The following is a 10,386-nucleotide window of genomic DNA, read 5'->3' as shown; positions in this document are numbered from 1 at the left end:
GTCCGCCAATCTATGGATATGAGTTAAGAAATATGAGTACTGGTATTCTAGAGCTCCTTGCAGAAAGGAACTGGTACGCCCTTTCATACCTTTACCACTCATGTTTTCTTTGTCTTTTGATGAATGCTCAGGCATGAGTTGGCTACACTGAAATTCAGTGTCAGCCGACATTGACAACCATCCAATCATGGCTACCTGTCTGGTTGGGTATGGTTTTCATAGCCTTGCACATATGCATGTTTGAACTTTTGTTTACTAAACAGGAATGATTAGGGATGAGATAGATACACTAAATTTCGGGGTATCAACATCAGAATTGTTAATCTTGGATGGTTGCAAGTGTGAGACACCATCTTAGTGGTTTTTGGTAGTTCTCCCCACCAAGTTAAAAACTATCTGATCAGAGGTTCAGTCTTGTCAAGCTACACTTGATAACTTTACTTTCTTTTTACTTCAACAAAGATACAATCAGTATATAATATATACTACACACTAATTATATTCTAGAGTATGTTTTGCTACACCCTCTTTTGTGCTCGTTTCATTAATTTAAAAGCACACTAGAGGAAAGCATATCCTGTCATTAGGTCAAAGAACTTACTGACCCAATAAGTCAGGCCTGTTTGTTTTCCATTTTGAGAATTGTTTTAACCAACGGATGTAGTTGAATCTAGGGCTCACTAATCATCTATGTCTCAATAGGGATTAGATGCACTGAATACCCTTATACCCTTTTCTGATCACTATGGAAACATGTAACTCCAGCAATTTCACACTTAACCTAATTCTTCAATCTAGATCGTCGATCTTAGACCAAGATGCCCACATAAGATCACCACTTTTGGACTCAAAATCGATTCTCTAAATCCAAAATAAACAGAGCCTTCATAGTAATATCTGCAACTTGAGCTACGTTACTTAAAATATATAACTTTCTTGCATAGTTGATATATATTTATTCAGGGTTTTCATTTTAACTGTTTCCAGATCTTGATTGGAACAAGCAAAGAAAATTATAGCTTGGAGTCGGGCCAGTGGCTCAAACGGATGTTACTGTGCATTGATCTCGAGGCAGAAAAATGGCCAATCTCATAAATCTGGTGGAAATAACCCATTTTTTCGGAGGCATTGGATTGCTAAGAATACTGCCATATCCTTGATGCTTCCTGTTTGCAAGGAATCCGAGACCGTTCTGCGCAACTACAATTGATATATGTAAGAATATGTATGTATTTAAGTTCAATGTTTCAATATACTATAGTAGATATAAATTGTATTTGAGAAATATATCTCATGACTTTTACCAAATATCAGGATTTTTTCTCATTACTCTGCGATTCCACGCCATTGTCACAGATATCTCATGTCTTTTACCAAATATCAGGATCTTATCAGGTCATTCTGATAAAACAACAAAATCCTGCAATAATCCCAAGATTTTGAAAAATAATGTGATATTTCCATTTTTCTCATTTATTGAAAATTCTGGAGGCAAATATTTATGACTATTTTCCAGGCAAAGTTGATACATATGTTCTTATTATGCTATAGAATCACACAGAAGCTGTCTTTACCATCTGCAGTTTTCACAAGAAATCAAGGAAGCTCTTCTGCAGGGATTTGGACCTTTCATCTTGTGGGTCTTACTATAGAATGGTCAAGGCCCAAAAATATTAATGATCAAAGAATGGTCAGTAGGTTAGTTCTAGTATGGGTGGGCCATTGAAGGTGGGACCCAATGGAATTAGCTTTATCTGTGGGCCCTGCCTTGGACCACTCTGTTAGGCCATGGTTTAGATCTTATTTGGCCCGAAAATCATGCCAATCATGCTATCCAAACATCCAATGACATGTATTTTTAGTTTTTGACGGTCCAAATTCAACGACAAAATATTCAGTTGGATAATTAACAGTAGACTAAGCAACTTGAGATGATTATAAAGGTTGTTCATGTATGGTCGGATGATCCTCCGGTTCCAAGCTTGGCTTTCATCAACGGTCCCAATTTGATCTGAAAAAAGGAGAAGAGTAATGGCAAACAGTATCCAATATCACTGCACATCACATCTGCTTGACCTAAAGACGCCACCAATGTAAGGAAATGAAATAATACATTCATTTATTGTAGTCTAAAAATTAGATGCTCGAAATTATTGGCATTTTCTAATAAGGTACACATATTCAAATTCTCCCCTTGCTTTCAAAACGGTGAAAGGTAAGGCCATGTTTGGAAATCATGAAAATCTATTCTATGGAATATTAGTGAGTCCAACTCTCTGAGAGTGAGTCTGATCTGTTCACTTCTTTTCCCTGGTGCTGTTTTCCTGGAAAACAGCCTTTTTTTCCCTGACAAGACAGAAATATCAGATGTGGAATTTCTTATTTAAAAGCTGAAAATGACATGGAAATTGATTTTTTCCCTGTTACTCGAGATTTGATTTCCGATTAAATATATCGGAAAGAGGCTTTCCAAGGAAAACAAAACCTTTTCCTTGATAGTTTCCCTGTATTCATTTTCCTTCTGCCATGTCACCTGGAAAGGAAAGGAAAACGAAATCCTTCCCGGGGAAAAGAAGTGAACAGAGCCTGAAGGGAGAAGGAGAGAATTGAGTGGCCGGAGGAGTAGGGATTGCATAAAAAATCCCTACAAAACAATGAAAAGAAAAATACCTATTTAGGATTGGTTTTTTGTTTTCCTAGTTTTTAGATTATTAACATGCACTCCTCACTCCCACTAACTGGCCTTACAAATATTCCATGGAATATTTTTTCATGGGAGCCAAACATGGCTTAAAAGGTGAGATAAAGAGTCTCATCAAGAGACAATCAGATATCCATGTCAGTTTGTCCTGGATCATGTGCGGAGAATGGGACATCTTAAGTGGTGAAAACATAAGGGAGAAGGGCAAAGATCCAAGGCAAGAGTCAATACATGAAAGAAAAGAGGTGGAAATCATGAAAATGTGTCTCGCACCTTATTTCCATTAGGTGGTGCTCCTTTTATTTTATATTTATTAAGTACTCAAGTGCATGGTTTTAAATTTCGACTGAAATCCATAATTTTGAACCGAAATTTCCTGAAATCCCATTTTTCGCTAAATACCAAATTTCGACCGAAATTTCGGAATTTCGGAAATTCCGGTTTGAAATTTCATTTTTGGGACATTTGTTTTTTTTTTAAATGTTACAAAATTTCGGCAGAAATTTCGAAATTAATTAAATACTCCTTTTGATTTCTTACCAAATTTCGACCGAAATTTCGATTTTCCCAGGGACCGAAACCGGTATTTTAAACAATGCTCAAATGATAAGGCCCATTTCTTTTATATCCATTAGTTATAGACCGGTTAACTTTCGTGATAGGGTCTATCTTTTAGGACAAGTGGGGTCCATTGGAGTTTTAGTTGGAAGTCTTTTAGTTTCATTGGGGTAAGTGATGTAAGCATATTTACTGGGGGTTAACTTTTCCTTGTTTCTAAGGAAAAGAGTCATAGTATAATTCGAAATTTCAAATGTTTCCACTAGTCCTTTGCCTCCAAATTTGAATCTCCCCACTTGCGTCTATTTTCTCTTTTTGTGAGGATCTTTTGTCCCACACATTGGAAATATAAGGGGCCCTGTTTAGTTGTAAAAAATGTGAAAGACGGTTGGCCATTTTGTGAAATACGAAACTCCGGAAGCCGTTTGTTTGCCAAATTTGAGTTTGTGGAAATTTTTTTACCATGGACAATAGTTTATTGTTTGGAAATGTTTGGAAACGTCTCAACGTTTCCTAATCACATCCTTTGAGACATTTAATAGTCTGATTGGTTACAAAAAGGACATTGGAACCGATACACGTACACTTCTTCCATTGTTTTCTACCATTCATTGGCCTTTCAACGAGCTCTCTTTCTGTTTGTTCTTTCGCGTCCGATAAGACGTGTTGGCAAGGCATCTGAGCAGCATGAGTGCACACCTCACCTTTTGGAGCGGAGTCATTTTATTGTAGAGACATACGCCGAAGTTCCATTTACACCACGGTTCTTCGTATGTGCGGGGTGATACTTAAGGACATCGAATTTAGATTCATATCGCGACTCCATTGATAAGTCACTCTTTATCATTAGGTTATTTTATTTTATTTTTGTTCTAGGTCTATTACTACAATTTCATAAGTTTGTTACTGTAATAAAAAATCGCACAATTCCAGCAACAAGTGTGTGTGCGCACGCGCTCGCGTGTGTGAGGGAACCATGACAAACCCAATTAAAGGGGGTAATTTCTTTTCATTGTTTTTAGGGATTTCTCATGTTCTCTTCACTTTTGCCCTCTCGAGTTTCTGTCCCTCCCTCCTCCTCAGTTTCCTTTTCACAGTTAGTTAGGCCCACCAATATTCTATGGAATAATTTTTCATGGTTGCCAAACATGTCCAAAGTGCAGAATATGCAATCTTAAGAAACTAAAAGAAGGAGAAAAAGCTGAAAAAGGAGATTAAAATGACATTTCCCATTTGATTAAGATTTACAATACAAAGGCAACAGAACAGACAGAAAACTTAAGGCATTTACCATTTAATTTTTGATAGGTAATAGGAGAGAAGGTAGAAACATAACCTTAAACATCACCTTTTGTACATCATCAAGCATATCGTTTGCTCAACTTAACCTTCAACCCATTTTTCATATGAAGAATTATAGCAGGTTTAGGAGACACAAGTTGGCCTTGTATGACTTGAACCTGAAAGTTATATAGTAAAGCAGCAACAACTGACTTCATTTGAGTGAAAGCCACTTCTTTACCCAAGCAAGTCCTAGGCCCTGAATTGAATACAAAAAACTTGTAGGATGGCTCAAATCTTATCCTCCCTTTAGCTGAAATCCATCTCTCTGGCTTGAATTCTAAGCAATCTTTGCCCCAAATGCTTTCCATCCTCCCCATAGCATATAAGGAGAACAGGATCTTCATACTTGGGTGAACTGTTTCACCGCTAGGAAGAACATCCGGCCGTAAAATGCCTTTGTGTTCAAAGGGAACGGGCGGATATAGCCGTAGAGATTCACACAAGGCTGCATGTAGATAAACCAACTTACCAAGATCTTCACTGTCAAACACCCTTGGTTTCTCTACACACCTATCTTGTTCTACTCTCAAATTAGTCTTCAGTTCTTCTAAAATCTTGCTTTCTACTATTGGGTTCTTAGAAATCAACCAAAAGAACCAAGTAAGAGCTGCACTTGTAGTGTCTCTCCCTGCAAGCATGAAATTTAGTGTGGTGTCCCTAAGAAATGTGTCATATTTTGAACCAAAAGTTTCATTTTCCATTTTGGAATCCACATAAGATGTTAAGAGATCAGTACCCTCCCCTTTATCTTCTTTCATTCTTGTGGGATTCCTCAAATCTTCTCTTCTGATTGAAATAAGCTTGGCTATAAAATGATCAATGGTCTCCCAAGCCTCAGCCATCTTTTTCTCCTCTCCTATCCTTAGCCACCTTAACAACTTCCACCAACTTTCCGGCACGATATGCCTGAAAAGTAACACCTCCTCTACATCATCCATGGCTTTTGCGAACGGAATTGTTTGAAATCCGACCGAAAGGCAACCGGGATCCACGCCGAAAACCAAGTTGCAAGTGCTATCAAACATCAACCTTTGCAACACATCTTGTAAGTCCACAACTTCTCCTTTTTGTGCTATGTGCTCAAGGACTGGAATAAACCCCTTCTCAATCTTTTCTCGACTACACTTAACTACGAATCGCCGAAATCTTTTGTGGTTGATGAGTGTGTGAGCCATTTTTCTCTGAATTCTCCATGAATCCGAATCAGAATTGAAAATCCCATCTCCGAGAATATCGAAAATTTGCAAGAAATCTGAACCCTTTGGGAAATTAGTGAAGTGCGTGTTAACAATGTGGTTTACATTAGCTGGATCACATGTTATTAACATTTTCATGTGAGCAAACCTTGGGCCATGAAACACAAAAGTGCACCCACTTTCTCTAAGAAGCTCAACGCCCCAATCATGCAAACGGTGACCATTGAGAAGAACAGAAGGAAACATTCCAAGGATAGGCCAATTCATAATAATCTGGTCTTTGCCACTCAAAGCACGTATAAAGAAGAAACAAGAGATGGATAAAAGGATTTCAGGGTAGCTCTTGAAGAAGCTCCATAAACCCATAAACCATGATTCAGACTCCATTGTTTTACTTGGGATTTGAAAGAAGGCTATGGGGCTGAGCTTAAGATCGATCATGGGTGTCTTTATCTTTTTCTTTTTTTGAGGGAGCATTAATGGGTGGATATGATTTTAACGAATACCTGTCATCTCATCCAAAATAGTGATGGAGATGTAGCTTTCCAACTTTATTTAAGGGTAAATACAGAAAGAAGCCTCAATGATAGATGGATGGCACTAAGGGTGTCAATTTTGGCTCGGGCTCGGTAAAAGCTCGGCTCGGCTCGAATCCTTAACGAGGCTCGGCTCGAATCCTTAACGAGGCTCGGCTTGGCTCGTTAAGGATTTAATATATATATATATATATATATATATATATATATATATATATATATATATATATATATATATATGAGGAAACAGTTGGTGCGCTTAAGCTCACCAAGCTTATGGTGCGCTTAAGCGCCCAATCACATGGGGGTCCACTTTGTTAGGATGATCCAAAGCATTCATTTGAAAGGCCCTTACATAGATGGGGGTGTACCAAAAATCAGCTCCATAGAATCATCCTAACCCATCCATTTGTGGAGGGCAAAATGGACAGACATTAATCATCCTAACAAAGTGGGCCCCGATGTGATTGGGCGCTTAAGCGCATCATAAGCTTGGTGAGCTTAAGCGCACCAACAGTTATATATATATATATATATATATATATATATATATATATATATATATACACACACACACACACACACACTAAAAGGGTTGTCCAGGGAGTGAAAGGGGGAGGCAAAATATGTCACTTCTTTTTTGGAACCCCATTTATTACTTGTATCACCCCTAGTGTAAAAAGAGTAGTCAAATTACACTAGATAGGGCTGTCCAGGGAAGATGAGGGGTGTGAATATGTCATTGCCCTTAATATAACCCAAGCTCGGTAAGGCTAGCGAGCCTGGTTCGAGCCCGAGCCAAGCTTTTGAGCTTAACGAGCAGAGCCAAGCTGGGCCAAGCTCGGCTCGGCTCGGCTCGTTTACACCCCTAGAGGGCACTTTCAAATCAGATCAGAACAAGTGGCCCTTTTTACTTTTATATTTTAATTTCATTTTACATTTTTTTTATTTTGTTTGTTGTTCTTCTTCTCTCCCTTCGTTCTTCTTCTCCTTTGCCAGTTCTGTCTTTCCTTTTCCATTTGCTAACAAAAAGCAAGAGAAAGTGTCTTTTTTGCATTTAAATATCATTATTTTTAAATAATAACTATAATTGTATACATAAATAAAAAAGAGAAAAGAGTTCCTACCCTAGTGTAGTTAACTTATCTACACCCTAGCCTTAAAATACTGTGGGGGCCGCATTGTTCGGGTGATCCAAAGCATTCATTTGATGGACCCTCACATAGATAGGGTGTTCCTCAAAATCAGCTCCATTGGATCATCGCAACCCTAGGATTTGTGGAGGCAAAACATGGACGTGTATAAACCTTCACAAATCTGCCCATTTTTTGCGTCCATAGTTCGAAGGATTAGGATGATCCTATGGAGCTTATTTTTTGGGCACACCCTATCTATGTGAGGGCCCATCAAATGAATGCTTCAGATCACCCAAACAATGTGGCCTCCACTGTATTTTAAGCTAGGGTGTAGATAAGTTATCTACACTGATGTGTAGGAACTCTTTTCTCAATTAAAAAAATATGCAAAATGATTTTGAAGTTAAATATCAATATTTTTAAATAATAATTAAAATACTAGTAGAAATTACATAGTTAATGGCTTCCAAAAAGGCCTCAACATGTCACATTTGTTAATAAAATAAAATTAAAATAATACCATTTGCAAGTAGGAACCAATTTTGGTGGCATTGTAATGTCTTCTGACTGGCATTGGATGCTTCATTTACTTGAGAACAGAGCATCCAATGGTTTTGTGACTAAGCACAATGCTCAACTCAACTCAACTAAGCCTTTGTCCCAAACTAGTTGGGGTCGGCTAATGAATCCTTTAGAAAATTTTCATGGAGAAGGTGAAATGATCTACCCGGCTCAAAATGACCGAGTCTATTCCTAACACTAGTTGGATTCGTCTGCATGGATCATTTTCTTCCATTCTATCTTATCCAAGGTCATGTTTTCTGTTATGTTCCTAGCCCTCAAGTCTTTCCTCATTGTTTCTATGAGTAACCACAATAGTAATAAAAAAAATTAAAAACACAGATTTGTTACCATTGAATACAGTTCCTCTCGGAGAGTCGAGGAACATGACGTCATTTTCCTATTCCTAACTGTGTTTGAGTAGGTTTTCCTGGCAAACTAACAATCCTTGTCGGCAATATATTTACCAAATAACATGCCGTACACTTTCCATTTGCTTTCCTTTTCCACCAGACCATACATTCCACTCCATCCCTCCTTATATTTTCCCATGATAACCAACTAGGCTATGGTGAAAACCGGAGGTACATTTCCCAGCCTCATTATACCAAAAAAAGAAAAGAAAAAAGTGAACACAAAATCAGAAACTTCCTCGGATTGTGATCAATAAACAGATGTTAAAAAATATTAGGAACTTGAGATGATTGTAAATGGTGACTCACAAGTCCTTGTTAGAAAATGCCAATAAGGTCGAGCATCTAACTTCTTGACTAAAATAAATGAATGTATTATTCTGGTGGTGACTCACAAGTCCTTGTTCAAAGACGTGATGTCTACTGATCTTGTTTGCCAGCATATGTATCCTAGTTAGACACCCTGTGGGTGACAAAAAAACGTATGCCTTAAAACTGTTTGAAAAGAAAAATATGCATTCATTAAAAAGAGTGTCTATGTACTTGATAATCCTTGTTCAACGTACTTGATAACCCCTAGGGGCATTTTGGTCAGGTTTTCACTGTTTACATACTTGATAACCGTATTCGACCCCCTTTATAATTTTTCAAAAGAGTGCCCCCCTTGGCAATTCTCGTATTTTGGTGTCCCCCATTGGCAATTTTTCACAACATAACTGACATTGGTACATTGTAGAAGGCTGTATTTAAATATAGGACTTCTAAAACGAAATATATCTAGGCACCATCATTAAAAGCTATACAAAGGTAGCATAGAAAAAACATAAGCACTGAGCAGATGATAAAGGTATGCAGCTGAATACAGGAAGATACGGATTTGAACTCTGCACAGCCATAGTGTATCTTTTGAATGCGATAACATTTTTGCGCCATATTCTCCACCCAGAATCAATTCTCTTCCCGGTGATGTGCATCATGTACACATCATTAGCTACATCAAACCATTTGCTTTCTTCCAAATTCAGTTAATTCAAAATCCCATTCGGCGATGATCTTTTCGGTGACGGAAAAAGAAAATTAGGATTAGTTTTCATTTACTGCTGTTTCTGAATGCAAATTTTATGTGCAGGAATGGATAAAATGGCGGGGCTTACTTTGTTTCGTCCTTTATGGATTGAACATTGGCAGAAACAAGAAAATCCATCGCTTCATCCGGATACAAATCCCCGTGCAAGAATTGTATATTTAAGCCATATAACATCGTTATCCTCACACTCTAATAGATAGCCAATCAGTTGTTAAAAGTGTGTTCATGTATACTATGTACAACTATGGTGTGTACAATAGTGTCGGGTATTATATATTGATTCTTCATATATTTTCCATTTCATTTACTTACCAATATAATCTCATTATAATGCAAGTCGGGACCTCTGGTCCCTGATGTATCTTTCATAGTATCAATGAAATCGTCAATTTAAAAAAAAAATGTCCAGCAAATTTCCTCCAGTACCTTTTGACTTCTTTCAACTTTATCCTCCAGTCTTATTCAATCGAAAAACCAACATATCTTCTGTTTATGCCAAGGATTGTCATCTCCTCCATGATGAGTTTCTTCTTGTCAAAGACATTACTAAAGCATGCCTTATCACATTCCTTTAATGACCATTGAGGTAGTTTTAGCAAAGTGTTCCCTTGATGCAACATAAAAACCTCCACACAAATGTCGCTAGCATATTCATGAGTCATAACCAACTAACAGCACCCTCGAAAAAGGCAATATTTGATAACATTACTTGTAGGGCTGCAACTCGAGCCGGGTAAAACCCTACCCGCATCGACCCGACCCGAAAATAGCCTAGGTCGGGTTCAGGTTTCATGGGTTTCGGGTCGAGCCTGGTTCAGCATTCAAAAGCCCGCATGAATCTCGGGTCGAGCCGG

General features: G+C 37.9%; 1 protein-coding gene and 1 pseudogene across 1 annotated transcript in view; one reads left to right on the top strand and one right to left on the bottom strand.

The window, feature by feature from the left end:
- LOC143852249 (uncharacterized) overlaps window positions 1-1,298 on the top strand; it is a 13,261-nt gene extending 11,963 nt beyond the window's left edge. Inside the window, exons 3-4 of the mRNA XM_077361650.1 lie at window positions 1-73; window positions 988-1,298. The exon at window positions 1-73 is cut by the window's left edge and continues 99 nt beyond it. Of these exons, the coding sequence (XP_077217765.1) occupies window positions 1-27 (27 nt within the window). The 3' untranslated portion in view covers window positions 28-73; window positions 988-1,298. The remainder of the gene's footprint in view (window positions 74-987) is intronic.
- A 3,169-nt stretch (window positions 1,299-4,467) lies between these two features.
- Window positions 4,468-6,406, bottom strand: LOC143853381 (alkane hydroxylase MAH1 pseudogene; annotated as a pseudogene).
- Window positions 6,407-10,386: the final 3,980 nt, after the last annotated feature.

The sequence above is a fragment of the Tasmannia lanceolata genome, unplaced genomic scaffold (assembly GCF_043159265.1).
Source record: "Tasmannia lanceolata isolate RefF3 unplaced genomic scaffold, GAP_Taslan_0.1 ptg000019l, whole genome shotgun sequence".
NCBI lineage: Eukaryota > Viridiplantae > Streptophyta > Magnoliopsida > Canellales > Winteraceae > Tasmannia > Tasmannia lanceolata.
This window is presented reverse-complemented; position numbering and strand designations above follow the sequence as displayed.